General features: G+C 52.5%; 10 protein-coding genes across 10 annotated transcripts; 7 read left to right on the top strand and 3 right to left on the bottom strand.

Moving 5' to 3' along the window:
• The first annotated feature begins 112 nt into the window (after window positions 1-112).
• BJY04DRAFT_89017 (putative pH signal transduction protein PalA) lies at window positions 113-3,343 on the top strand. Its single transcript, XM_073721243.1, has 5 exons — window positions 113-493; window positions 546-600; window positions 662-1,556; window positions 1,601-2,578; window positions 2,637-3,343. The coding sequence occupies exons 1-5, from the start codon at window positions 353-355 to the stop codon at window positions 3,070-3,072; spliced, it is 2,505 nt and encodes an 834-aa protein (XP_073569562.1). The 5' UTR covers window positions 113-352; the 3' UTR covers window positions 3,073-3,343.
• A 279-nt stretch (window positions 3,344-3,622) lies between these two features.
• On the top strand, window positions 3,623-4,707 carry BJY04DRAFT_219836 (uncharacterized protein; the record flags this gene model as incomplete). Its single annotated transcript, XM_073716705.1, has 2 exons — window positions 3,623-3,692; window positions 3,752-4,707. The coding sequence occupies 2 exons, from the start codon at window positions 3,623-3,625 to the stop codon at window positions 4,705-4,707; spliced, it is 1,026 nt and encodes a 341-aa protein (XP_073569561.1).
• A 2,777-nt stretch (window positions 4,708-7,484) lies between these two features.
• On the top strand, window positions 7,485-8,624 carry BJY04DRAFT_219834 (uncharacterized protein; the record flags this gene model as incomplete). The annotated part of the gene is made up of 2 exons (XM_073716704.1): window positions 7,485-7,631; window positions 7,728-8,624. 2 exons carry the CDS (start codon window positions 7,485-7,487, stop codon window positions 8,622-8,624), a joined length of 1,044 nt encoding a protein of 347 aa, XP_073569560.1.
• A 447-nt stretch (window positions 8,625-9,071) lies between these two features.
• On the bottom strand, window positions 9,072-10,917 carry BJY04DRAFT_88990 (putative bZIP transcription factor (MetR)). The gene is made up of 3 exons (XM_073721242.1): window positions 10,359-10,917; window positions 9,600-9,883; window positions 9,072-9,578 (listed from the first exon to the last, which is right to left on the bottom strand). The coding sequence occupies exons 1-3, from the start codon at window positions 10,660-10,662 to the stop codon at window positions 9,264-9,266; spliced, it is 903 nt and encodes a 300-aa protein (XP_073569559.1). The 5' UTR covers window positions 10,663-10,917; the 3' UTR covers window positions 9,072-9,263.
• An 855-nt stretch (window positions 10,918-11,772) lies between these two features.
• Window positions 11,773-14,044, top strand: BJY04DRAFT_88924 (CENP-N/CHL4 family protein). The gene has a single exon (XM_073721241.1). It carries the CDS (start codon window positions 12,167-12,169, stop codon window positions 13,649-13,651), a length of 1,485 nt encoding a protein of 494 aa, XP_073569558.1. The 5' UTR covers window positions 11,773-12,166; the 3' UTR covers window positions 13,652-14,044.
• BJY04DRAFT_88923 (RING finger protein) lies at window positions 14,045-15,873 on the bottom strand. Its single transcript, XM_073721240.1, has 5 exons — window positions 15,316-15,873; window positions 15,097-15,269; window positions 14,932-14,993; window positions 14,646-14,887; window positions 14,045-14,592 (listed from the first exon to the last, which is right to left on the bottom strand). The coding sequence occupies exons 1-5, from the start codon at window positions 15,639-15,641 to the stop codon at window positions 14,439-14,441; spliced, it is 957 nt and encodes a 318-aa protein (XP_073569557.1). The 5' UTR covers window positions 15,642-15,873; the 3' UTR covers window positions 14,045-14,438.
• A 193-nt stretch (window positions 15,874-16,066) lies between these two features.
• BJY04DRAFT_219830 (trafficking protein particle complex subunit 13) lies at window positions 16,067-17,250 on the top strand (the record flags this gene model as incomplete). The annotated part of the gene is made up of 5 exons (XM_073716703.1): window positions 16,067-16,133; window positions 16,180-16,186; window positions 16,231-16,354; window positions 16,400-16,912; window positions 16,957-17,250. The coding sequence occupies 5 exons, from the start codon at window positions 16,067-16,069 to the stop codon at window positions 17,248-17,250; spliced, it is 1,005 nt and encodes a 334-aa protein (XP_073569556.1).
• A 597-nt stretch (window positions 17,251-17,847) lies between these two features.
• BJY04DRAFT_88904 (flavin reductase family protein) lies at window positions 17,848-19,016 on the bottom strand. The gene has a single exon (XM_073721239.1). It carries the CDS (start codon window positions 18,936-18,938, stop codon window positions 18,042-18,044), a length of 897 nt encoding a protein of 298 aa, XP_073569555.1. The 5' UTR covers window positions 18,939-19,016; the 3' UTR covers window positions 17,848-18,041.
• A 920-nt stretch (window positions 19,017-19,936) lies between these two features.
• On the top strand, window positions 19,937-20,881 carry BJY04DRAFT_219828 (pyrroline-5-carboxylate reductase family protein; the record flags this gene model as incomplete). The annotated part of the gene is made up of 2 exons (XM_073716702.1): window positions 19,937-19,973; window positions 20,022-20,881. 2 exons carry the CDS (start codon window positions 19,937-19,939, stop codon window positions 20,879-20,881), a joined length of 897 nt encoding a protein of 298 aa, XP_073569554.1.
• A 2,287-nt stretch (window positions 20,882-23,168) lies between these two features.
• On the top strand, window positions 23,169-26,670 carry BJY04DRAFT_219827 (dDENN domain protein; the record flags this gene model as incomplete). Its single annotated transcript, XM_073716701.1, has 3 exons — window positions 23,169-23,817; window positions 23,870-26,482; window positions 26,531-26,670. The coding sequence occupies 3 exons, from the start codon at window positions 23,169-23,171 to the stop codon at window positions 26,668-26,670; spliced, it is 3,402 nt and encodes a 1,133-aa protein (XP_073569553.1).
• Window positions 26,671-26,753: the final 83 nt, after the last annotated feature.

Here is a 26,753-nt window from a genome sequence, read left to right as displayed (position 1 = left end):
TGTTTTTTATCTAGAAAAAGTATGTTCAGGCTCGGCCCGTTGTCTCGACCGCGGCCAGAACCTGGCTGGGCAGCATTAGTCGCTGCCTCAGGCATTACCACGTCATCTGGCTGTTGGTTGTTGGTTGCCGCGGGTGCGGGACAGTTTTCACATCAACAACACCTCCCACCTAGCGCACCACCGCGCAATCGCCAAAATGACCTCGTACGCCCTCTACACTCCCTCAAAAACACACTAAAGTACTAATCAAAGTAGAAACATCCTCCAGCTCCCCTTCCGCCGCTCGCACACCGTCTCCCTCTCAACGGCGCTCACCCAATACATCTCCACCAAATATGACCAGCGCCCGGATATGTTTGCCGACGACCTGCTCATCATCGACAGGCTGCGCGGCGAGGCGATAAACGTGCAGGAACCGCATATCAGTGGTATCAGTCGGCTGGTCACCTATGCGGCGCAACTGAAGTGGCTTGGCGGGAAGTTTCCGGTTGATGTATGTGGAGTTTGACGCGCAGATTGAAGATGGATTGAGTTGACGTCTGTAGGTTGGGGTCGAGTTTCCCTGGTTTCCGGCTTTTGGGTTTAATACGTCGAGGCCTGGTATGTTTTGTCGTCTTTCTGATCTTGGATTATGGTGGGGTGGGCTAACAGAGGGGTAAAGTCTCGCAGAACAACATCCGGTTCGAACTCGCGAATATCACCTTTAATCTTGCCGCGCTATACTCTCAGCTTGCGTTTGCTGTGAACCGGACGACTTCCGATGGACTCAAACAAGCATGTAACTATCTTTGTCAGGCGGCTGGGATCCTCGGGCATTTACGCGCCGACATCGTCCCTGATATGCGCACGGCGCCGCCGGAGGATATGGATGAGATGACACTGCAGAGTCTCGAGCAGCTGCTTCTCGCGCAAGCGCAGGAATGTTTCTGGCAGAAGGCTGTGAAGGATGGGTTGAAGGATGCGTCGATCGCGCGGTTGGCGGCGAAGGTGTCTGATTTCTATGCCGATGCGTGTGACCACGCGGTCAAGTCAAATGCGATTAGTCCTGAGTGGATCCATCATATGACGGCGAAGCAGCACCATTTCGCTGCCGCGGCGCAGTATCGCCAGTCGCTGGATTGTCTGGAGAAGCGAAAGTATGGAGAGGAGGTTGCGCGGTTGCGAGATGCTGTGGCTTGCGTCAACGAGGCGTTGAAGGAGAGTCGGTGGATCAATCGCACGGTGTTGGGCGACTTGCAGGGGTTGAAGACTCGAGTGACCGAGGATCTGAAGCGTGCTGAGAAAGACAACGATATGATCTATCTCAACTCTGTGCCGCCCAAGTCGGAGCTGAAGATTATTGACCGTGCGAGCATGGTGGCGTCGAAGGCTCCGTCACAGGTTACAGACGCCATTTCGATGTTGGGAGATAAGGGACCGTTAGGACAGCCTCTTTTCTCGAAACTCGTCCCGTATGCTGTTCATATTGCTGCGAGCATTTACTCTGATCGCAGAGATCGACTTGTAAATGAGCAGATCATTGGGGAACTGGAAACCATGACCGACAAGCTACGCGAGTACGTTCCCAACATTATTATGCGAACTCCTGCTAACAAATCAGCTTACTATCCTCACTCAACCTTCCTGGCTCTCTGCAAGCTTTGGAGAAACCCCTCGGTCTCCCTCCGACACTAGTCTCTCACGCCGAGGAAATGCGCCAGCAAGACGGTCTCTACCGCCTCCGAAAGTCCCTCCAAGACATTTCGAAGGTCAAATCGAACGATCGGGCAGTCTACACCGAAGGCGTTGAACTCCTTCAAGCCGAAAAAGCGGAAGACGATGCAGCGAGACGCAAGTTCGGCACGGACCGCTGGTCACGCGAGTCATCAGAGGCCGCAGCACCGAAGCTTTACACATCCGCCACTGAGATTGAAGGCTACTTCACATCCGCTCAGAGCAGCGACAACCTTGTTGAGCAGAAGCTGCATGACTCAGAGGCTGTCTTTCGCGTGCTGACCGGTACGAATCGCGACCTGGAAGCCTACGTCCCCAGCAGCCGGCGCGCAACGATACCACCTGAGGTCGAGCGCGAAGTCAGCCGTCTCCGAGGGTGTATCAGCGAGGTTAACCGGCTGGAAAGCCGTCGGAAACGCAAGGCCCAGGCCGTCAAAGATAAAGCTCGTACCGACGACATCAGCCACGCTCTCGTCCGCGAAGCAGCCCGGTTAGAGCGCGAATTTCCCATGCAAGCTATTCAAGCGAGCCAATTCGAGGACCTCTTTGAAACCCGCCTCCATGACTACGACGTTGATCTCGAAATGGTCGCGCAAGAGCAGCACGAGCAAGACCAGATTTCTGCGCAGGTCCGCGAGGCAAACCGTGCGTTTACCCGTGCCCATACCGGGGATGCGTCGACGCGAGAACGCGAGAAGGCTCTTCAGGAGTTGGAGAACGGGTATCTAAAGTATAAGGAGATTATTTCCAATATCGAGGTCGGACGGAAGTTCTATAATGATCTTGCGAAGATTGTAGGCAGGTTCAGGGACGATGCAAAGGCGTTTGTGCACAAGAGGCGCATGGAGGCGAGCCAGATTGAGCAGTACGTGCCTCCATCATGGTCCCTGCATATATTCAGGTTTATACTAACCTGGATACAGGGACATTTCCAGCGTCGCAGCAATGGCCTCACTTAATATCTCTCCTATCCGCCAACCCCCACCCCAACCTCAACACCAACATCAACCCCCTCCACAGCACCCGCCACAACCACAACTGATACCCCAGTCTCATCATCATCATCAACAACATATCCCCCGCGCAATCTCCCCGCCAACATCCTACCAACCACCTCCTATCCAGTCCCAGCAACAACCGACACAGCCGCAGCCCATCCGCCGTGAACCCTTAACAGCGCCACAGCCAACACGCAGCGTCCCACAGGTTAGTCCCGGTATGTGGTCGCCTGAGATGGGAATAAGGTTTGGATCCGCCACGCAGCCGCAGATACAGAGTCAGCAGCCGAGTCAGACTCAGCCGCAGAGCCAGACACATACCCAGACGTGGGATCCGTCGAAGGGGCTGAAGTTTTCATGAGGATAGATTAGTAGGTGCGGTACAGAGTATAGATATTTATGTCATGATTTTAGTATTTTGGATATGAGGGTATTATTTTGTATACATGTATCGTGTATTAGCTTTTACCTTGTATATGTAGCTTATTTATCTAATTATATAGAGTATTCTCTTCTGTTTTCAGACTTGGGATTAGGGTTTACCATCATTGGCCAGGGGAGGGTGGGGGTTCCTCACATGAAGTCATGTGACCAAGATTCACCACCGTCGACGGCGAAACCTTGCTATACCACCAGGCAGTACGACAATCTTGTCATCTCAGAGATGGATTTACTTATCAGTGCATCTGTCTGTATTTCAATGTACACCTGTGCAATTCCCCCATGATGACTCTCATAACCCGGCCCCATTTTCTGACGTCATGACAAGACTCAGAGATGGGGTCGTATCATATATATCAATCACCCCATCAGCAGATCCAGCTTACTCTGCCCATTTCTACCTATATCTTGCCATCTAAGTCTGCCGCGTATATATCCTAGGCTATATATAAAACTCTGAAAAACCAGCCATGAGTATCACAGACACTATCCCCCTCTACCTCTGCGACAGAGTCCCGCTCCAAGACACCCTCGATTCAGGTACGTCGCATCGCATGTCTCCTGCGCCTACGTATAGAAACTAACACTACTTGCTGTAGCAACTCAATGCTCAAAAAACGAACTCCTTTTAGGCGTCCTCAGAGAAAGTAAATCCCTCCCCCGCGAAACAGATACGTACCCGAACAGCCCGCGACCGGACCATCCGAGCGCCGCGCAGGAGAAACTCCTAGACCTGGTTCGGGAAGTCAGTGGTCAACGTTGGGGGTCCCTAAAGGGGAAGGACAGGGACTCGGGCGTGGGCTTGGATGAGTTGGACGATGGACCCGGGGTAGCCGAGGAGGAGGCAGGGGAGGAGTATGCACTCCTCAAAGAAACGATCCAGGCGTCTTTCCCTCGGGCTTTCGCGGATAATATCCCTGAGCCGAATCCTGATGACTCGATCTTTGCGGATCGGTATGAGAGTGCGAGTACGCCGGAGCAGGAACCGGTTACCTCACGGACAAACCTCCTCCATCCACTCTCAGGCTCCGGCTCGAAAGTATCATCAAACCAGAAGTCAAAGCCGATCCCTAGGAGCAAGACGCACCACAGACGAACAAGCAGCCATGCGAAACAAGGCGAGGCGAAACAGTTTTACAATCTCGTTTCCTTCCTCGCATTCCTCACAAAGGAGAAACTCCTCTTACATCCAGGAGTCGGCGAGAGGATCGCCATCGAGATGATCCACGATACACTCCCGCAATCATCCCCCTCTGAGCGGTCTCAGGATCAGTCTACGCATAAACCGTGGTTTGGCTGCAGTGATGAAACAAGCATCACGGCGATTTCGCTGTTCTTGATTATCATGGGTGAAGAGCTTTGTCAACGGACGCTGGCGACACAGAGGTCTGGGTCTACGATTGAGAAAGATAGAAATGGAGCTCTTGCGAAGCTAGTATCCCAGAACTGGGAGACGTGGAGGACGCGCCTGCAGTTCCTTTCTCTGAGGGAGGATCTGGGCATTGCGGCGAGGGAGCAGGCGGCTGAGGCGGCGGCTGTTATGGGGAGGGTTTGAGATCTAGATACCTACTATATCCAGCAACTTTCTACTTTCATAATATCACTCCAGAAATAAGCCCTAATCAGCCTTCAAACCCCGTCCTCAGAATGACCAAATACCACAATTCGGATTGTAGATATCGTCGCGGGAGCCATCAAAGTTGATTTTCCCAATCATCAGTCCATACTCTATTACCCCCAGCGTCTGAAAAAGCAGGAACCAGAAAAAAGCTGTACCCTGCGAGATGTCGATGTCGGCCTCGTGGCCACGTGGCGTCCATGTGCGCCATGTGGAATCCATGTGGCTTGGGATGGCTTATAAGGTTAACATGGCAGTGAACCTTTAGGCTGTAGCCTTAGGAGTAGTTAGTTACGTCGTAGCCCTAACTTACCTCCGGTTGGGCCGGAAGAGCGGCCGGCGGGATTTAGACCAATATTATACGTAGATTAACTAACTAGGAAGGAGCGACTTCCGACCTAGGTTGTTCATCGCACCTTCCTCAGGGACGGCATCTTGAACAGGAAGGCGCACAGTGAAGCCTGTCAGGAAGGAGCATCCTCGTCCATCGCTCCCGCCTGTTGTTTTGTTTCTGTGGCAAGGGAGACGAAATGTTAGATAAGGATCTTGAAGCTTTTCCTGCTACTGAAATCCACGAGGCTTACTCTCCTTCGTCCTATCTGACACTGAGAGACCTGGACAAAAGCATAAGATGGACGTGAAGGAAGAGGTCCCTCCAAGCCGTCTGGAGCCTTAACATGTTAAAAGAGCCTTGTCGAGGCTGAAACTAACAATGTCCTACTATCTTTCAGAATGAGACAATCTCCTGCAATTTCGCTCCACTAAGCAGGATCTATGGAGAACTAGCAGATGGACGTCCTTGACGCTCGCTGAATTCTTTCAGAACGCATCTTTGTCATGGAGTATCGATTGTTCAGGATGAAACTGGCAATGCCCTAATTCTTTCAAGCTCACACATTCCCTCACAACTCTATGTTGTCTTTGTTTCTGCGACAGCATCAATGGAACCTGATACTCACTCTCTATTCTGAAGCTCTTCCTAGTATATTGTAGAAAGTTATATAACCCTAACCGTTCACCCACAATCCAATCCAATACCATCATCATCTCCAACAGCCTCAACAATCCAGCAACCAAACCAAACCCTCAACAACTCAATCTCAAAACTCACCAAATCTATCAAAACCAAAAACTCCTATCTCAACACCCAAAATGTCTCCAGTCGGACCCCTCTTCACCCTCGGCCGCAAAATCCAAGTCGAATTCACCCACGCCACCAACTGCTACTCCGCCGCCAACAACAAGCACATGCTAACCACCATCTCGCAGCAATCCCAGCTGTTCAACAAGTGGACTGTTGACGTCAACCTCTTCAACGAGGGCCCTAAAGGGTGGGACAACTATCTCTGCCGTGAGGCGTCGGCGGTCGACGTGCGTCTCTTCCAGGATGCGCTGGGGCTGATGCACGAGGAGCTGGAGCGGCTGAATGGGATGGATGCGGAGGACTTGAGGAGCTCGGATGAGAGGCTGGATCGGTTGATTGCGGCAAGGATGGAGGAGTTGGTGAAGAGTGTGAAGAGGCAGAATGGGGATTTGGTGACGTATACGAGGGTTGTGCGGGAGGGGATCGTGCCTGGGATGGAGGGGTGGTAGTTTCGTCTTGTTTCAATGGAGACTGGGCTGGATTGGTGATTTCATATCTGATATCCTTGCAATTGATTTCTTTTTCACATTGTTATGGCCAGTTCAACTCGACGTGGGCATTGTCCATGGGTAGAAAGTATATACCAGAGCTGATAATGCACTGTAAGCGCTGCTACTTATCTCTTCCGTTATATTACTAGGCACACTTGACTAGTAGATGCTGGAGAGTTATCGCAGCAGGTACTAGCGCCGCTGGGGCTTTCATTTCGTGGAGGATAACGATAGAATTTACCTACAATAAGTTTTAGCTCCTTTTTATTTCAATTAGTAGGCCATTGCTATTTGTGCATATCATGCTACCCAACGTTATCTCTAACCCCATGCCGTAACTGCAGGCAGAGAGTGCACCTAAGGACCTTCAAGGTTATCCTAGACGCATCCTTGTATGTCAAAGCAATATATCTACCTCTGTACTATCTATGAACTTGATTATGCGCTTACGCAGTACTGATCTCGGTTATATAGAGTTTCATTTGGGTTCTTGAGCGACTATAGGCAGTGATGTAGTATACTATGACTTCTCCTCGGTGCCCTAACCATTTCGGAGTAGAGGTCTGATGTATCTATGGAGGGGGATGTTTTTCCTGTAGAACTCAGACACTTGTATGCTCGAACCGTCTGATCATTAAAGCTAGACCGGCTAAGTTCCCTCCCGGATCTACCCTATCTCTTCGCGGGTCTTCCTATGTGGCTTAGGGCTAGTTTGGTTGACGGCTTCGAACAATATATATCATGAACCTGAACATTTTATGTTGAAAATATATAGACTCGTTGAACTTCGAAACCACCGCTCAAAACATCTAGAAGGTATCACTCCATGAAGCTTCCTGACTAGATTGTCAGTCGAGCTGGATACCATGAGCTCGCGGGACCTGTAGGGCTGCGGAGTTAAGCCTCGGCCATAAGCAGTAGCTAGCTCCACCACCCATCAACGAACCTCCAAACCTCCGCACTCCGCGCTTTCACCTCTCGAAAGCAGCGACAATTTTCAGTTCTTCTTCCTGAACTCCTTCTGGGACTATGATGTATGATATCCAATAACCTACCATCTCTCCCACTCACCCGCCACCATGAATCTCCTCGGCTTCCTCCGCAAACAACCCCCTCACCCACCGCAACCACCCCGACAAGAAACCTCCCTCTACGCCCTCGACCATGCACTGCTCAACATCCCCCTCCCACCGCCATCAATGTGGATGAACATGGGCTATTGGAAGGTTTGTTCTGTTCTCCTTTCATCCCCCCTTTTCACATCCAGTCTACAACCTCAACCAGATCAAATACCGCAAGCGCTAACAATCCAATAAAAGTAGGACACAACCGACTTCCCAACCGCCTGCGCCTCCCTCCTCGACCAAGTCCTAATCACAGCAGGTCTACTCGGATCGAACGGTGAAGCAATCGAACGCCCAGCGAACAGAAGGCTCCGGCTCTTAGACGTGGGGATCGGATGCGGGGACCAGAGCTTGCGGATTCTAGACTATAGACGCAAACCTCAGGATGCAGAGAAGGATCAGGACGAGCAGCCGCTCTTCGACACATATACCGGCCTAACCTCCCTCCCCGTGCAAGCCTCCTTCGCTAGAAGCCGGGTCGCCGAGGCTCAGAAGATCAAAGCGAAGGACGAAAAGAGACAGACGAGGGCGTCGGTGTTCTGCGCTGATGCAGCAGATCCGGGGAAGTGGGATGGAGAGATTCACCACTCGCTACCTACACCAACGCCAAATACCTCCTCGACCCGAGAAGAGGAAGGACAGGAAAATGAAGGAGAAGAAGAAACCTGGCTCCTAGCCCTCGACACCCTCTACCACTTCCTCCCCTCCCGCTCCCCGCTCCTAACTTACACATCCACCAATTTCGACGCCTCCCTAATGACCTTCGACCTCCTCCTCCCTACTCCACCGCCCTCCCTACTCACCCGATTCCTCCTCTACATCCTCTGCCTCGTAACACTAACCCCCTACTCGAACCTCCTCACAGAATCGCAGTACAGGTCCCTCCTAATCGAAGCCGGGTACGACGCCGAGAAGATCGTGTTCAGGGATATCTCGCAGCACGTCTTCCCTGGGATATCGCGGTTCATGAGACAGCGGGAGGGTCTGTTGAGGGACTACGGGATGAAGATCGGCGGATTTAAGTGGGCGGGGAGGGTAATGGGGTGGTGGGGGCGGGGGGTTCTGAGGGGTGTTATTGTTGTTGCGAGGCGGTAGGGCTTTACGATCATCTCGAGTAGATCACGGATGAGGGTGGTGGAATTGGGTGATGTACATAGGCGGGTGAGATGAGGTTTCTAGAGGTATATTCAGAAAAGATACATGCTGTGTGAAGCCGCGATACGAAATGCGGGTGGGACCTGGAGTGTGGTAGGCTGAGCTGATTCGAGAGATGGGTAACCCCGGGTCTAGGTAAGGAAATTGTGGAATAAAAAGGATACAGCTGAGGGAGTCATGTATGGCTGGGTACATACGAGCACTTGGTGTGTAGGGCAACTATATGTATATGTACTGTAGATAGATATACTCCAGATACCCTGGGAAAGGATATCAGATAAGATGCTTGATTGCTTGGCTGTTCACGGACCAATTCTTAGCCTTTCTTACCTGCCCTGCCTAGTCCCTATCTATCACTAGCAGATTACTACGAGTGGAAAAAGATAGATAAACAGCGTTCAATTTGAGCGGAACATGTCGCGTGTATTAACGTAATCATCACCGGACCCCACCACCCAATCCGTGAGACGCCTTCCTCACTTTGAACACAAGAAAAACCATAACCATATGCACATAGATCAGAAGAGATATACAACGAAAGCAAAAAGCTAAGCAAGCAAAACTTCATTTAGGCTGCGCTTAGAAAGTGCCGACGCCGATTTTGGAGTTGGCGCTACTCCGCTCGCCCTCGGTTCTCTGTGCGGCGAGGAACTTCTTGAACATGTCTGTGATGTCGCTCTCGGCTTTCTTGTTTTCCTCCGCAGACTTGCCGTTCTTCTCAGTGATGAGGTTCTTGAGCCATTGGTTCTCGAGCTCGAGGGCGGTCACGCGGGCTTCAAGCGCGGCGTTCTTCTCGGTGGTTTCCTTGACGGTCTTTTCGAGGGTCTGCTCGCGCATCTTCTTCTTGATGCGGAAGCGTGCGCTGGCAGCGGTGTTGCGGCGGCGCTTGTCTTCCTCCGCGGCAACGCGAGCGACCTCCTCCACGCTGACCGGAGCAGCCTTCTGTGTGTTCTTGCGCTTAGGGGCGGGAGCGGCCGCGGTAGGGGAGGTGATGCTGGTTGGGCTGGACGCATTGACGGATTGCTGAGGGGAGCTTGTCGAAGGAGAAGTCGGGGACTGCTTCACGGTAGCATGGCCGTGAGGCAAGCCGCTGGTCATCGGCGAAGGCGGCACGCTGTATTGGGCATTCTGTACAGGCACAGCCGTGCTGATGGAGTTCAACCGGTGAGGAGCATAATCGTTGACTGGGCGGAATCCATCTGGGACAATTAGCTGCTGCTGATATAGAACAATCAAGCCCGCAAAAACAATGGCACAAAGAGACACCAGCTGCGGACAGTGGTCACGTTTCTGGTATCACGTGAAATGACGCCATAACGGCCCATTCTCGCGATATCGCCAAAGTGCCTGAAGATGCAGCAAACCCTGACACGCTAATCTAGATCGGCGCACACACGAGCTGATCCACTGCAGAACCCGCCAATGGTGGCCGATATAGATGACGAATGCGTGGGATGGCGGATGGCGCACCTCGTGCATTAACCAGTTAAATCCCATGCCGGCGCGAGCTCAGCAGGAGGACACAACCCCGGTCGCATCAAAGGAAGCCAGAAAAAGTGTTCTGGAAGCGATCCAAGCATGGAGGAGCTTCCACGGTAGCCTCCAAACGATGCCGACCGTGTGTACCATCCGGATGTGCAATGCAAATGGGCAACACAACAAAGAATCACTTACCACCAAGCATATCCAAAAACTCCATGTCAGGGTTCTGACTGCGGTTCTGGGTCTGGTTATGGTTGTGGTTGTGGTTGACCTTGTGCTTTTCCTCCACGGGTTCGAACGAGGGAATGTTCAGGTCGCCCAGGGTATCGAAATCAAAGAACTCGGTGTTGGTAAACAGCGACAGTTCACTGTCGAGGTTGAACGATTCTTGTTGCTGCTGTTGCTGCATCATGAGGTCGTAGTTCGAAGGGATAGCGTTCAAGTCCTCGAGGTACTGCGAGAAGTTGGGCGCGCGGCGACCATTGAATTCGGCCATGGTGAAGGGCGAGGCGTGGCCTCTCGTCCTCACTCCCACCCAAAGATCCTAGATTTGTTCCTCCTCGGTATTGTATAGTCGGATATTCCTCGCAAGTCGTCAATGTAGGACGACTGGAGGGGCACGGCGTGTCAAGTGCCGGCGGTGAGTCGTAGGAACCCGGTGGTTCAGAATGGGTCGTGTATCGTTGAATGTCGAATTGTATATGTCGAGAGTCGTTTCTGGGGAATCCAGAGGAGAAGGGGAAGGGGAGAAGAAAGAGGGGAGCAGAAGTGGAACGAGTGAGTCGGCGAGGGAGAATTTGCGTCGGGTTGAGGTAAGAGAGCGAGTGGGTGAGTGGGGGTTGTGGATGGATGATTAATCCTCCACGCAACTCAACTTCAATTCCCGTCGGCAGCCTCCGCTGGAGCCAGTTAGATTGCCTGTGCGCTACAACCACCTCTTGTTTTTTTTTCTTATTGCTTTTTCTAATACGGGGTAAACAGTCGAGTATCCTTTCGTTTCTCCATGCTACTCTGTATGAATTCTGACAGCGTAAAGCAATGCGTGCATCATCATTAGAACATCAGAAAGCCTGAAAGTGCGTTGCCACCGGGGCCGAAGTCGGCAAGCGTACCGTGGTTGGAGATGCCCCGAGTAAATCCAGTTCTTCCAGCCTCGTTCACCCGGTTCTCCCCTACGATGACCCGCCGCAATTACCAATCTTGCGATCTTCATACAGAAGGTGTCTCCGACATTCGAACTCGACTCCAACTTCAGCACATCAACTGCTAATAATCAGTTAGAACTTAGCGACTCGAGCGATGAGGCGACTGCCAGTGCCTGAAGGAAGACCCCCCTGCTCGTAATGCTTGTCTCTGATCATCCCTAGTTGGCCAGCCTTGCGTTCAGTCCTCCAAACCCTGTTTCAGCCCAGCTTGCTGGTTGGTCGGAGCGCCTCCTTCTTTTTATCGAGAGCGCGGTTTGCGATAAATATTCTTCGCTTTGTTTGCATTTGCTACAGCCCTCCGAATGAGTTCTCCCCGCATCCTGGCCATATGGTGTGGCTGCATCCTCCATACTATTGATGCTGGCTATGGCGAATAACCTTTTCCAATGGCACGACGTTGTCTTATGACTGTTGGAGTCATCTCAGGGTATTGCCTTTTTGGGTACGCGATCAGGAGTCTGCAAGTAGAGCGAAGTACTTATTTCTAGATGTCGCCATTAAACTGTCGCATAACACAAGTCGTGCATATTCGTCGCAAGAGAGGGGTATGTAGACGATGTTTCGACTTCTGCATCGAGCAGGTTACCCTTTTCTTGCGACCTTACAACTTGCTCGCTCGAAGGTCCTGTATAGATACTCTCTGCCTGAGGCAAAATAGTCGCACCTATCAGCACGTGATATTGAATGTTGATGCTTGGCGCATAATCTCAAAACAAACCGAGCTCATCCATCGTCAACATGACAAACATGATCAATTGATTCAACCAGTATCCATATGCTCTAGATACTCTCACAATGCCGCGCCCAAAGTCGGTTCGCGCGCCGACAACCGCCAGTCTCCCCAACAACCTGCGCATCCCCTCCACCACCCCATCTCTCGTCAAGGCTCTCAACAAGCTCCCCCGCCAGTCGCTCCTAGACCTCGTCTTCCAATGGCTCGACGATCGCAACGTCAAGCTCTTCCCTCCGCTGCTCGAAGACGATACGAACGAAGAACCTGATGACGAAGGCCTGCGGCCCTATCCCACCGAGCGCACCCTCAACGACGTCCGCAACGCCTACCAGGAACTGCAATTCCGCAAGGGCGGGAAGCGCGAAGTCATTGATCGCATTCTAGACGGAGACTGGAGACACGGGATTACGCTTCGACAGCTAGCAATGATAGATATCCGATACCTAGACGACCACCCGTCGAGCCTGCGCTGGACCGCGCTCGAACTCACGCGCATTGGCGCCGACACAGAATCCCCCGACGACATCGCCTGCATCCCGCGCGTTCACACCTCAACCTTCCTCTCAAAACTCCAGTCGCAGATCTCCCCTCTCGTCAAAGCACACTTCTACCTCGCCCGCTCAACATCCCTCCCCCTAACATTCCTCCGCATCTTCGTCACCCACTCCCCCTATCAAACCCCACGACAAGCCCCAGAATCCCTCACGGACTCCGCAAGAGTCATGTACATCGCCTTCCCAGATAGCTGCCCCTACATCTACACCTCTCTAGCGTCAACGCCCACACCAAGAACCCAACCCACTTCCGCCGTCGCAACAGACGCCCGCAGCCTCCAGCGGATCGTCCGCGACGCGGTCCCGAAAGCCCTCAGTCTACCTCATAACCGGTACGCACTCAAACCGACATCTCTCACCGCAAAGAATCTACAAGCCCTCTTGAGCCTCCGCGGTCCAGGTCGAGGCACAAAGGCCGCCGGCGCATTCAGTATCTTCGCCGATGCAGTCGTAGAAGGAAGTCCGTTAGACCCGAGGCCATCAAATACCGTCTCGCCTGAAGAACACGCACAGCAATCGAAACCCCCTGGACATTTCGACTCGGAGAAGGAAAATAAAACACAAGACCAAAACCAGGATACGAAACAAGAGCAGCCACCCGCACCACCACTCCGTCGCAGCGCGCGAGAGATGGAAAGAGAAGACCCACGAGCCGCGAAGAAACGCAAACTCACCACGCAATCTCGTTTCGGCACGTCAGGGACGAAATTGAACATCGCGCCGCTGGATCGGTTAGACGCGAGGGTCCTTGACCCGCCCGCTACATCCATATCTAGTGCTAGGGATGATGATTCCGATGGAGACACGGCCCCGACGGCTGCGCGGCCGACGTTAGGTCTCACATTTACCGGTACGGATGTGATCTCGGGCTTGCGCAAGCTAGCTGACCTGGGTATTGTGAATCCGGAGAAAATGCCCTCTTGGATGACTGGGGAGGAGGGGGTTAGTGTTGTTGTTGTTCGGAAGGGGGAGGTGATTAAAGACGGTGGGTGAAGATTAAATGGCCATGTCTATATCTAAATTTGACTGTCAGAAACGAGGGGCCACTTTTGAGTTCCGATTCGATGGCAGCTATCTGATCCGAGAGTTGAGTTGATAGCTCTCCGACGATGGGGTGATGCAGCTGGAGGGATTCGGACACGGTCTTGCCGCAGGTATACGTGTGCCGGCTCACACTAGCCGTTCCGGCATCCGACATGAGGATGAGAACTATCAAGAGATGGCCCGATTGGCATCGTACGATCTGAGATTCTGAAGGATGGTCGACCCACCGCATCGAAACTTTACCTTCATGCACACAGACCGGGAAGTTATCGTGCACCCATAGGGCATATGGGGTGATGCAGCGACAGACTCAATCCTTACCTGGTGTCGGCCTTCTGACTTACAGCGGGCTGTTAACCAGTCAAATGTGAGAAAAGGAACATTGAATTTGACCGAGAGTACTCCGAACAAAGAGGGGTATGAGGTACAAAGTAACCGAACGCCGATACCCCTAGGATTAGGTAGAAAGAATAAAAACCCATCTGGATCCCACACTCAACGCCTGCGCCTGCACCTGCACCTGCACCATGTAGCCATTCTGACCCTACAACGCTATGTAAATACGACTCAACCGCATAGCTTCCCTTGACCCACGGGATCACCTTCCTAATAGTACTCGCGATCGTCCTCATGCCAGCCAGAATAAGATAAATGCCGGCGCACCCAGAATTGATGATATGTTGAATAATCTTGCATGTCAAATTAGTACTTAAGTGAAACATCTGGAGAGGATCATCTACAGGGACGGTTCCGTACCACGTTCACCAGAGAGCCCAAGCTGGCCAGCCACATTGACGTATCCATCTTCTCCCACGGAGCCTTGGGTAAGGAGTTGCTGTAGGTCGAAATCGACTTTGCCGTCGGCGTCTTGAGTTTGCCAGGGTGTGCGACTAAGTAGGGTGAGCTCAAGGAAGAGAAGTTGAAGACAATGGGTGGTATATACCAGTAGACGCAGCGAACACCCTGAGCGTTCTGTGTGGCAGCCCACTGCTGGAAACAGGTCTTGTGGATGTTGTTACCGCAGGCTGCTTTACACCAGACGATAGCTTCTTTGTCAGGCTCGAACTCCATGAAACAGATCGGGCAGTCGCCTTCCACGGGTTTGCGTTTGCCATCTGTGTCGTGGTCCTCGACTTTGTCTTTGACTTGGCGGAGGGGGGATTTCTCGTAGATTTCGCGGAGTTCCTGCGCGTGTGAGTCTATGTTCGAGGATCTTCCGGGGTACCCACAGTTGTGATGAAGGCTAGCTGGTACTGCAGGTGCTCTGGAGCTTTGAGGACTTTGACTAGGACTAAGTTGGCCATTAGCGACAAGTATAAGGATGCCAGTGATAAGAATAGTAAGAATAACGAATAGTACATTGGGCTAAGAATATCTAAGAGAGGTGTACGTACCGTAACAGATGTGCTTGCATTGGTTGCCTTTGCGAGCGTCTGGACAGCTGCAGGCGGGCTCCTTCCCAATGGTTGTCTTGTAGATGTTGCCCGTCGACCCGACAATGTCAAATTTCATCTCGGGGACCTCGTCCGGATCGGTACCAGTGACAGTTTGTCCGACCACAAACATGCTAGATATATCAGCAGGATTCAACTTTCCAAGACAGTACAACGTACCGCTGAGTAGTCGCACGTTGTAAGCGTTCTCGAAAGGTCTTTGGGGCTTGTTTGCGAAACATCCTCGCACGGCGTTCGGAGGGAGGTTCTGTCGACTCTTTCTTACCTTTAGCGCTCTTTGCCTTACCGAGACTGACTGGCGGGTTGACAATGGCTGGGTTGACATCTTCGCTAGGTTTTGCTTTTGGTTTTGCAGTTGCGGTCTTCTTGCGTGCAGCCTTGAAGGGAGCGAGGGAATCACCCTGATCTCTAGCACCCCGCTTTCTCTTCAGAGCAGAGGTTGCGGGGTTAGAAGCAGCACTTGCTGCTCGAGTAGTCATCGCCATTTTGAAAGATTCAACGTCTAGAAAAAAGACCCGATAGAGCAGCTCAGCTCTTGACGGGGATGCGAGAGGTCTTGGTGGCGAAACGGCAGTTGCTCGGAGGGCAATGAGCTCTCAGGGAGCTGACTAATCGAGTAAGAAGCTTCACAAATGCCCAATTCGACACGGATATCACAGGTATCACAGCATTAGAGCAAGATGGTTTCAGAAGAAACTTTATAACTAACAGTCAGATGGAGAGTGTTTACATCATTTACTTGAAGCTTATCGCAGCCTGCGATAACACTGCTCTTCTAACTAGTTCCCAACTAGTTCTAGCGCCTAGCTAGTGCTAATGCGGAGGTTTGCTGCATTTGCAGCATTTGGTCTGTTTGCCCATTGACCATCTCTCCAGCTCTCCATCCACCCTTCACCTCCATCAATCAACAATGGCTCGTCCTCGTGCCCATTCTGGGGCTGATGGCCCGAAAGAACCTCATTCTGTCTCTCTCAAAGGTATGTAGAGCTGTTCCTGTACTGAACTGGAATCTGACCTATCCAGTCCTGCGGTAAGCAACTCCGGCTCATCTGCAGCCCCTCCTAATCTCCGCAGTTTGTCACGGCCCTCCTTATCCTACCAATATCCGCTCCCCGCAGCAAATACCAAGATCTCCAGCAAAGCTTCATTGAGCTTTCCCTCCGATGATATCGACACTCAATTTATCCTCACCCCTAATGTACGCCTCCGCATGTCTCGAAAGGGGTTAGACTGACCTTGAAAGCTCACACTTCCTCCTACGTTCGGGTCTGCATATGTCGGGGAAACATTTGCCTGCACCCTCAGCGCCAACAATGAGCTCCCCGAAGACACGACACGTCATATAACTTCCGTCCGCATTGTTGCCGAGATGCAGACCCCGTCGCAAGTCTCTTCCCTCGACCTTGAGCCGGCTGATACCCATCTTCAAGATGGGTTACAGCTCGGGGAGTCTCTGCAGAAGATCGTACGCTTTGACCTGAAGGAGGAAGGAAATCATATCCTAGCGGTCAGCGTCAGTTATACTGAAACGCTGATGGGCAATGACTTGCAAGCAGCCAGCGGGCGGGTCAGGACTTTTCGCAAGCTGTATCAGTTTGTCGCTCAGCCATGCCTCAGCGTACGCACAAAGTCCTCGGAGCTGCCGCCGTTGGAGGTCGACAACAAGTCGCTGGGTCCGTACGGCAAGACCCGCCTTCTTCGGTTCGCTCTGGAGGCTCAGCTAGAGAATGTTGGTGACGGGGCTGTTGTCATCAAGGTATGCGCCAGTTTTCCGCTCTAATCAAAGCTAATAAATCTTAGCACACACGGCTGAACCCAAAACTACCATTCAAGGCAGTATCTCTGAATTGGGATCTCGAGCGGCCGGACGAATCCGAAACTCCACCGCCAACCTTAAATCCCCGAGACGTCTTACAAGTCGCCTTCCTGGTTGAACAAGAAGAGGGGCAGCAAGAAGGACTAGAAACCTTGCAGAAGGACATGCGACGCGACGGCCGCGCCGTGCTAGGCCAGTTGTCAATCGAGTGGAGAAGCTCCATGGGCGACAAAGGCTTCCTAACGACCGGGAACTTATTAACGCGCAAGCGAGTGTGATTCAACAGCTAGCATGTGGCACAGCATAAGAAGCGCCGTGTAACAGAATCACCATTTACCAATGCTGGAGCTCGACCGGCCAGCCCTTACCTACGACAGCAAGGCATGCTGACGGTTATCCCGTGCAGATCGACGCCCCGCTTGGTGACACAGGTTAGAATTTTCCGAGGGGCGACGGATGCCAGTCTCACAGATTTGCTGCGTCTGGACTCTCCGACTCTGCAGGTTGGGTCACACCGTGCTTTGTCCCTGGCGACTCACATTCCAACCAGGGAGCCTCTCGGGTGTGTCTGACGTGCACGGTCTGGGCAATCTCGGGGGGTTCTTGTGGAGTTTGAACCGACGTTGGCACCGATGTCCCGGCGTTTCAAGGCGTAACACCGTCCGTGGATCGGCCGCATGAAGCCCGCCGTTTCACCTCATCCGGGATGGTTCAATCTGATCGACTGTATCAAACACTACATAGATTTCCGCCTCAATTCATTTTCCATCAGTGCTGTCTCGCATGGTCCCGGGTTCTGGCAATTTTAATCCGGTTTTATTCTTCGTGGTCACTGAAATTGGCAAATACTGTACCTAGGCGATTTATTCATCAACCTTAGAGCGCAGTAGCTCAATTGATCCTCCTCCAGCCTGGATCGACCCCGAGTCTATCTCTGAAGGCCGCTTGTGCCTGTTCTAGTCTATACCGCCAGGTATCCAATGCATCTAGCAGCTTCAGAAGACATCAAGGTAATAGCGCATCCACCCACCATCCTTTCTATACGTCTAGCTAGACCCCAAAACTCGCATCAAGACCCCTTCTCCAACTTTGCCAACCTCTCACTCTTTCCAACCTCATCCTCCCACCTCTTCCTAGGCCTCTCAAACATCTCCGTAATCCTCCCATAACTGATTCCCCCCAACTGCGCAACAGGCCTCAACCTCTCCAACTCCACATGACTCCCCTCTTCATCAACAGCCCCCTCCTCAACCCAAAACCGACTCGCCTTAACCAACACCACCCCAGCACCACTCATCCCCGCCTTATGCGCATCAAACTCCTTAACATCCACAACCCTCCCCTCAACCGAAAACACCGACTCCCTAACCCTCGCCGGCCTCACCGTCGAGCTCGCCGCCCTCGTCAACCCCGAAACCTCCCACTCACTCACCCCATACGGCGCATCAATCGACGTCGCATTCACAGCCTCAATCATCCCCTCACTGACTGTATTAACCACACACTCTCCTGTCTCTTTCAAATTCAGAAACGTATCCTTCTCCACGCCCGGTCTGGACGAGAACCCCAAAATAAACATCGGCGGGTCGTGGTCTATCACCTGGAAATAACTAAACGGAGCGAGATTTTCCCTGCTTCCGTCGGATGAGACGGTGCTCACGAAGCCGATTGGCCGCGGCGCAATCGTTGACACGAGCAGTCTGTAGTTGTTTACCATTGCTCTGTCGGGTGCGTAGGGATCTATTTCGCGGTGGGTCTTTGAGGCGCTGAGGCCGTTGTCTGGGACGCCGTCGCCGTACTTCCAGTCTGGGTAGGGGGATTTTGTTACGGTGATTGGAGGGTCGTGGTTGAAGTTTGGTCTGCTGGCTTCCGTGGCTTTGAAGTTGCGTGAGTCTTGCACGATTTTGTAGGTTGCTTTTGCGGCTGCGGTTGCTGATGCCGCGGGTGTTGTTGTTGAGGAGCTCATCCTGGTGTTTCTTGGGCATTGAGCTCTGGCTGAGAAGGTTTGTCTAAGATATCGTCAGTAGGGAGCCTATTTCTTAAGATTAGTTGAGTGAAGCATAGCATTTACCGTAATAGTTGCAAACGGGGAGCATTGCCAGCAACCCTGGTGGTCGTGATCGCGGAAGCCATGGTGAGATTCGGCCGGCTCGCCTGACGATGATGACTAGTGAGACTAACTTAGAAGCAGCTGCTGCTGATATTTCTAGCTTTTCATTCTACCAAGATCGTCCTCCTTATCGAAGTCGGCCTGACTTACAAATCGTATTCGTATGAGGGAAATCGTCGGCAAGCGGGGCCGACTTTCGGAGGGCTTCCGACATGATTCTATACCGATAGTCATTGTGTCATGTACAAGGCTCTGCGTATAGAATAACGGTTATCGGTTATTCATACTGTTTCTAGACTTTCTTTTGATCAAAGGTTGATACTCTCCTTCTAGAATGTCTTAGTCCCACAAGTAGGGGCTGTTGACTCGAATATACTTCGGAAATGCGTCCCGACGTCCATCAAGATTAAGAACTATATCTGAGAGAAATTAGCCGCATGGCTAGCCGGAGACCAAAGTTTATAGTGTAAGATAAAGTTGCGCCAAACTCTGATGTATCATATGAGGCATCAGATTACTGCGTGGTCTGGAGTATATCAGGCAACCCTCATAGTTACTGGTCCCTGAACAGATGAGTCAAGCTAAACACCCCTCCTCCGTCGTTGCAAGCAAAGCAGGAGACATTCTAGCGGTCTGTGGTTTGTTTGTCCTCGCTAGACCCCCCTGTCGAGGTGTAGTAGGTGAGTGGTGTATATACAGCAGAGGCCCGGGCGTTTTGGTGTCCACATTCCTAGTTGAGTTTAAGTCGCTGTACCTATATGGTGTATTTACTGCGGGCCCCTCCATCTACCCCTCCAACTATCTCCCTACAACAGTCACATACTCATACACTTCATCAATCACAAATCGCAATTATGGGCTCAGACCTCACCCTCGCAATCATCGGATGCGGTAAGTCTTTCCTCCACAGTATCAAAGCAGCCCGACTAATAACCCCAGGAAACATGGGCACCGCGATCCTGAGTGGGATCCTGGCATCAACCACCGACACCAAATCACCCTCTGACTCACCAATTTCAAACATAATCGCAACAACAAAGTCCCAGTCATCCGCCGACAAACTCAAATCCCAGCTCGACAATCACCCCTCTCCCATCAAACTCTCATTCCACGCCAACTACGCAACCCAAGCGGCCGAAAGCGCCGACGTCGTTATCCTAGGCTGCAAGCCATACCTCGTAGACGAGGTCCTCGCTACACCAGGCTTAGCAGACGCCTTAGCTGGGAAGTTAGTGATTAGTGTAATTGCCGGAAAACCACTTGACGTGCTCTCCGAAGCCATCACGAAGAACCAGAAAAAAGAGAAGACAAAAGAAACAGTCATCACCCGCGCAATCCCCAACATGGCCGCCTCGATCCGCGAATCCAGCACACTCATCGAACTCCCCACCAACCCCTCCCCCTCGCAGTCCCAAACCGAGCTAATCAACTGGATCTTCTCGTCCATCGGAACGACCAAGATCCTACCTACTGCGCTCTTCGACTGCGGCTCCATGCTCACAGCTTCCCTGGCAACACTCTCTGTCGCGGTAGATGGGATTCTAGATGGGTGTGTAGCGGAGGGTCTTAAACGGTCTGATGCGATGGATGTCACGGCGCAGTGTCTTTTGGGACTTGGGAAGTTGTTGCAGGAGGGTCATCACCCGGCGGTTCTGAGGGAGAGTATTTCTTCGCCGAGGGGGTGCACGATTCAGGGACTTTTGGCTGTTGAGGAGGGGGGTGTGAGGGCGGCGTTTGCGGAGAGTATTGTGCGCGGGACGGGGCATTTGAGGAGGGTGCAGGGGAAGAAGGAGTTTTAGGTTGGGTGGAATTTATGGAGTACTAGAGGTTTATAGAAGATTGAATTGAACAAAAAGTATATATATACCTATATGTATTGTCGAAGCAACGCTGAATCACCATTTAACTTTCTTCTGGTGTAGCTTCAAGTTCGGCTGCGACTATATATATCCTGTCGGTCCGTCGAACGGAATGCGTGACGGGCAGATCCGGAAAACTGAACCTAGGTAGTTTTTAGAAGAGAATTTGATTATACTCCATGCATAGCAGTTTCAAACTCTGTTCCATGGGTTTTCGACGTCGTACTATATATATACTGTAGATTGTCTGTGTCACGAAGATCCCAAGGACTGAAGGTACTGGTACAACCCCAAGATCAGAGGCGGGAGGACTAATAGTATAATGAAGGTTGGCAAATATATACGAGACGCGGGGAAGATACTACATACTCCAGCTCCTTAAGCACGGAGTCGTAACCTCAAAGCGATAAAATTACGGGTACGATGATGGTGCTCAGACTCCAAATCTCCAAGTGGTTTCATGAATCGTGCACACACCATCCTGCCGTTGATCGCTGGGTAATTTCCCTCTGCGGCAGCAAAGGCCGACTTCCGACCTTCACTGCTCCACCGATCGCCAGGCTCCAGCTGACGATGATTTGCTCTATGAGGATTGACGAGCGACTTACTTTGGATGAAAGACCTTGCCAATTTGCCACGCAGAAGCGATAAAGTCTCAAGAAGAGAACACAAAGGTTTCTTCACGAGATGAGGGTTGAACTTGCCGGTGGCTAATGCAGCTGCCTCGGCAGGGACGGGCTGAGCATTCAGGTACAGTTCCGCTACCGGGTCGAAGTGAGACATTGGAACTTTGACAATGGGATGCCCTGCAGGACGGAAAATGGTTCCCCAAGCAAGGTTTGACGGGAATGCTTCAGTTGAGTCGCCATTGTGAGATTGTGAGCCTGTAAGGGTTCCTGCGCAGCAACGTCAGATCGAACGATTTCGATGCCAGATGGACGACGTAAGAGAACAGATGTTCCATGGTTATCTCGAACAGTCGTTCTTCAGAATCCTCCATAGTCCACTAGTATAGCTCGTCTCCACTTGGGGTTCTCCTCCCGCCCGAGCGCTGCTTATCCAGTTCAGCTGTGCATTGCGCTCGTTTTCCGTAATCTCTCGGTTCGCCAGCTACCGACCGTAACCGACGTGGAGAAGGGAGTACTATCTGGATTATGGAGGAACGGAGAGGAGTGGAGGAGGCAGGCTGGTTCCTGGCGAGAGGCGAAGAGAGGCGGTGGTGGTTGGCTTGAATGCAGCTAGAGACGCACACTTGCAGTAGTCTGGCAACCTGTCCAGGCCTTGGGGAATCCTTGGTTGCTTTTTTTTTTCTGTCGCTTTATCCCAGACCGACCTGCACGTTCAACGAGTTTGCGGTCGGTCGCCTTTTGTTTTTTCCTTCCAGACAGTCTGAAACGGGCGAGATCGGTTGCCGCGACAGCGTGTCATACCATGATAGACGCCAGAGACACCAAACTTACGAGCTATTAGTAGACAGTCGATGATAGGCAATGGTCGCCGGGCGGTCATTGCTCTCGTGCAACTGAGACAAGGCACTCGGGGCTGGCTGGACTTTTCCTGGCGGCCGTTTCGCCTTGTGCTCTCCTGCCCCCTTCCACGCAACCACCCGAAAAAGAAAAGAAAAAAAACTTCAAGGGAAAGTATTGAAGGTTAATGATCAACAGGGAAGAGAGAATAAATAATACGGAGTAAGCAGGAGAATAAAGAACTGGAGAGAGCAAGCAGGCTATATTTATCAAGCCATAGTGGATTAGGTTGTAGTGTAGTGTAGTGCTGGTTAACACCTCCTTTTTCTCTCCTCCATCCAGATCGGCGTCCACGACGTCTTCTCTTCCACCACTTTATCTCTCTTTCTCTCTCTCTTCTCTCACCCCCTCTTTTCACTCCTTATCTCCTCGCCGACCTCTTCTTTTCTTCACTTTATTCTTACTTTCCCTCTCCTTTTGCAATTCCTCAACCTCCCGCCTTCTAATCTCCGGTCCAACCCCTCTCCCGTCCTGCGCGGCGCCGTCGCGATCCCACACTTATGCTTGTCCTGCCCGTTCATTTCGCCCCCCCTGATCGCTGAACTCCTCCTGGACCGCCCCCAATTGTTGTGGGAGCAGCCAACACCACCTAGTGCTTGGCCTCAGACCTCGATGTTGTGACGAAGACGAAGCCACGACTTTCCTTGACGATTCATGATCTCAACCCCGCAGACAATCCCGACCCTCAATAATCCCACAACATGCCCTTCTCCACCTCCTCCTCTACCGCCGCCGAAACCTCGACTACTCCGCTCGCAGACTACTTCTGGATTGCTGGTGTCGACGGCTCGGAGGTTCTGGACACCTTTCGCAAGCTAGGGGACGAATACCGGATTGCTAGTGCCACCGCCCCCGGCCCCGCGGTGACGGACACCATTGAGGAGGATGCCGACGCCGAGGAGGCCCACGAACCTTACAATGACGGACTGCTGACACGGAATTCTTCTGTGATCGGTCCTCGCAGCTCTTATCAGCGGTTGTCTTTTCGGTCCGGAGACTCAGACAATGCCAATGGCACGCACAGCAACCGCAGCAGTATGACGATAAAGGGCGGTGGAGGGCAGTCTCCTCGCGCCTCTGCGTTTTTAGGACTGGAGGACTTTGACTTTGACAAAGCATTGGTCAAGTTTGCGTCGGAGCGGGATTCGTTCCTGTCCGATCTGAGCCTCAGCGCTGGTGCTATTACACCCCAGTCACGTCCGAGGTCTCGGTTACGCACGCAGAAGATTGTCTCTGAAGAGTCACAACCATCAGGAGGACTGCTTCGGTCTAGCATTGGAAGCGTACGACGGCACATGTCTTTTCGAGATATGAACAGTATGAAGAGACAACCGTCGGTTGCTCGCCAAGGTGAGTACTGTTGTTAGCGGGTGTATGGTGTGAATCTTGCTAACAAACGCAGCGTCTATTCGAACTTCGCGGCGTCTGAGCAACTACAACTCGGTGATTCCGGCACCCCAACCCCTCGAAATCTCTCCTACAATGCACCCGCTGAAGCGAAAGTTCGAGCCCGTCCTCCTTGACCGATACCCCCCGAAAGGCATGGCAGAAGATATGAAACAGCGCGCCACTTTTCCAGACTACGTCCCAATGTTCGCATTTCCAAACGATATCAACATCGTCTCGTCCGACCAGCGGCCGCGGTCTACATGGCATGGATTCGTTATGACAAGTGACAACGGTGCCCGTCTGCATGCCATTTGCGCCATAGTTTGGATCCCACTGAACAACGAAGCGGCCGAGCAGTTGGAAAAGTGCTGCGAGGAGTGGCGGAAAGACAACATGACAGATGAGGAGCGAGAACTGGCAGCGAGCCTGGGAGAGCGGCTAGCTCAGGAGCGTGCCAAGCTCTCCCGGCTACTAGCTCAGCTTCCTACCGTGCCATCTGGATCCGATTCGCGAGAACAGCTGGAAGACGAAATTAGTGCGGTCGAGGAGAAGATTGGACTGATGACCGACCTTTTGCGCCCGGTGCGCCATGGAGCGGCTTCAAAGATTGAGGGCTTGACTGACGGCGACACGGGCTTCTGGATCCCTCGTGCATACGGCATCCTCGGCCGAGAAGAAAATATGACCAGTTTCTGGAAGGAATGGCTCAAAGCCGTTATTGTTCCCATGACTGACAACAGCGTCCAGCGAGTTCCGCCTGCCTCTCCTCGGATGGGTGTGTGGCAACCGCTGGAGCGATACGTGATGAACTTGTGCACGGAAGCGTTCAGCCCTAATACCTCCAAGACCCAGGTGGAACTAGCCGTGCGTGAGCTGCGGCTCTTCGCTCGGAAAGAGGCCACCAATGAGCTGCCCGGCTCTCGAAACACCGACATATACGCCCTGTTCCGGGCATTATCGCTGTCGAACATCATGATCCTCTTCGAGTATGCACTGACGGAGTCGCGGATTATCTTTCTGTCATCACATACTTCAATGCTGTATCTAGCCACTCGAGCTCTGGTGGACCTCCTGTTCCCGATCCCATGGTCTGGTGTCCTGATCCCAGTCCTCCCCGCACGACTGATTCAAGCCCTCGAGGCCCCATGCCCGTACATTGTTGGCATTGAACGTCGGTACGAGAAGGTAGAACTCCCCTCGGATGACTTTGTTCTGGTCGACCTTGATCAAGATATGATCGAAAGTACGGTGAAGCCAACTCCACTTCCGCGACATCAGCGGAGGAAGCTTCTTTCTCTTCTACAGCTTGCTGCGCCCCATAACAGCCGATACGGTGTGCCCACAGGCCCTCCTGCTTACGCAATTGAGACGTTCCCGTATGACGCGTTCATGTCGGAGAATCCATCCCTTTATAGCTCCAAAGCACAGTCGACACAACTGGCCAAGTACGTCAGCCTGAACTCCAACGCCTTTGGCCAGACCGCAGTCCCGCCAAACGCAACCCCACCACTCATTTTCAACGCTTTCCTGCACGCTCGTAATGAGCAAGCTGCATCACGGGGCTATTCCTCCAAGGGAGCAGACCGACCAGGCACTGGGTCAACTTTCAAGACCGGATCTCCGCCGTCCCCGAGGGAGAGTTCGCCCATCTCTGGCCATTTCCCGCCGCTGCCGAATACACCGGCATCGCGCAATGATTCCGGAATGGCGCTTCAAGCATCTCTCCGAGAGAAACGATCTGGACATTTCGACGCCGCTTCTCGGCGCAGCTCGTCTTTCGGCATGGATATGCGACAGATACCAAGGCGACCGAGTGCGCCTTTCCTAGGGCACGCACCGAATCTGTCGGTGACAACATTGAACACTGATTTTCAATCCACATACGCTCCTTCTGTGTATGCGCAGTCCACGATCGCGGCCTCTACCATCGTTCCGCAGGCCATGGTTCAGCCTATTCACAACAGCGAGGGTACCTCTTGGGTTGAAGGACATTGCCTCCACATCCAGCCATGGGATGACAAGGCGATTTGCAGCATCTGTGATGAGCGGGCGGATGAAAACATGTACAAGTGTACCGCTTGCAAAACTCTGGTACACAACCGGTGCGCCCATCAGATCTGTCTGGTTTGCCCTGTTGCGTTCTTCCCGGAGCAGGTGCGGGCTGCATTTGTCCGCTGCTTTGCGAGCTTGTTTTACACGTACAAAAAGTTCCTTGTACCGGCTAGCGGAGACAAGAAGAAGGCGGGTCTCACGTATAGCTTCAACATGGATGCATTCTGTAAGAGTCTGCCGGGGGAGCATGCCGAGTATATCAGTGTTTTGCAACATACCCAAGGTAATTCAACCTCCCCTGTGCAAAACCACGAGGTTAACCTGTCAGGTTTCAACGAGTTTATCAGTGACAGGGAACGGATAAATCCCAAGGCCAAGGACCCGAGAATGACGCTGTTTGACGAGATCATCCTGTCGAAACGCAACCGCGGCCGGTCGTCGATCTTCTCCGGACGATCTACCACGGACTTTCTCTCTGATACCTCGAATCATCTCTGGCGAACGGCAAGTGCCGCTGCCGCGGGCAGGACCCAGCAAAATCTTTCCGGGGACTATACCCGAGTTGTCACGCGAGGTATGTCGTACCCTTCTGGCATGAGTAATAGTTTCTGACCCTGAACAGCCCCGGCCAAGCTCGACAGCAGTCTCATGAAGGAGCCCCGCATGATTCATGGAGCGCCGCGGGTGTCAAAGACGGCAAACAACGCCCGGCGGAAGCCCCTTCCCAAGCTCATGAGTGGACTCGCGATCTCTCCTCCATAGACAGCGGACGATGGTTGGTGGACCGTGTGTTCCCGAGGGTCTCATCTAGGGATCCTATCACGCAGCCACATATTCCTCCTATC

This window comes from Aspergillus karnatakaensis, assembly GCF_047715665.1.
Source record: "Aspergillus karnatakaensis strain CBS 102800 unplaced genomic scaffold BJY04scaffold_35, whole genome shotgun sequence".
Taxonomy (NCBI): domain Eukaryota; kingdom Fungi; phylum Ascomycota; class Eurotiomycetes; order Eurotiales; family Aspergillaceae; genus Aspergillus; species Aspergillus karnatakaensis.
Note: the sequence above shows the minus strand (reverse complement) of the source record. Positions and strands in the feature narration are given on the sequence as shown.

Bases quoted from the DNA above. Each gene is read 5' to 3' on its own strand.
- BJY04DRAFT_89017 (XM_073721243.1), top strand. From the start codon at position 353: ATGTTTGCCGACGACCTGCTCATCATCGACAGGCTGCGCGGCGAGGCG. The intron at 494-545 runs GTATGTGGAGTT...TGACGTCTGTAG, and splicing joins GCGGGAAGTTTCCGGTTGAT to GTTGGGGTCGAGTTTCCCTG. The intron at 1,557-1,600 runs GTACGTTCCCAA...CTAACAAATCAG, and splicing joins ATGACCGACAAGCTACGCGA to CTTACTATCCTCACTCAACC.
- BJY04DRAFT_88990 (XM_073721242.1), bottom strand. From the start codon at position 10,662: ATGGCCGAATTCAATGGTCGCCGCGCGCCCAACTTCTCGCAGTACCTC. The intron at 9,884-10,358 runs GTAAGTGATTCT...TAATTGTCCCAG, and splicing joins GTTTTTGGATATGCTTGGTG to ATGGATTCCGCCCAGTCAAC.
- BJY04DRAFT_88924 (XM_073721241.1), top strand. From the start codon at position 12,167: ATGCCGCGCCCAAAGTCGGTTCGCGCGCCGACAACCGCCAGTCTCCCC.
- BJY04DRAFT_88923 (XM_073721240.1), bottom strand. From the start codon at position 15,641: ATGGCGATGACTACTCGAGCAGCAAGTGCTGCTTCTAACCCCGCAACC. The intron at 14,888-14,931 runs GTGGGTACCCCG...TCACACGCGCAG, and splicing joins AGCTAGCCTTCATCACAACT to GAACTCCGCGAAATCTACGA. The intron at 14,593-14,645 runs GTATATACCACC...CACCCTACTTAG, and splicing joins GGTGTTCGCTGCGTCTACTG to TCGCACACCCTGGCAAACTC.
- BJY04DRAFT_88904 (XM_073721239.1), bottom strand. From the start codon at position 18,938: ATGAGCTCCTCAACAACAACACCCGCGGCATCAGCAACCGCAGCCGCA.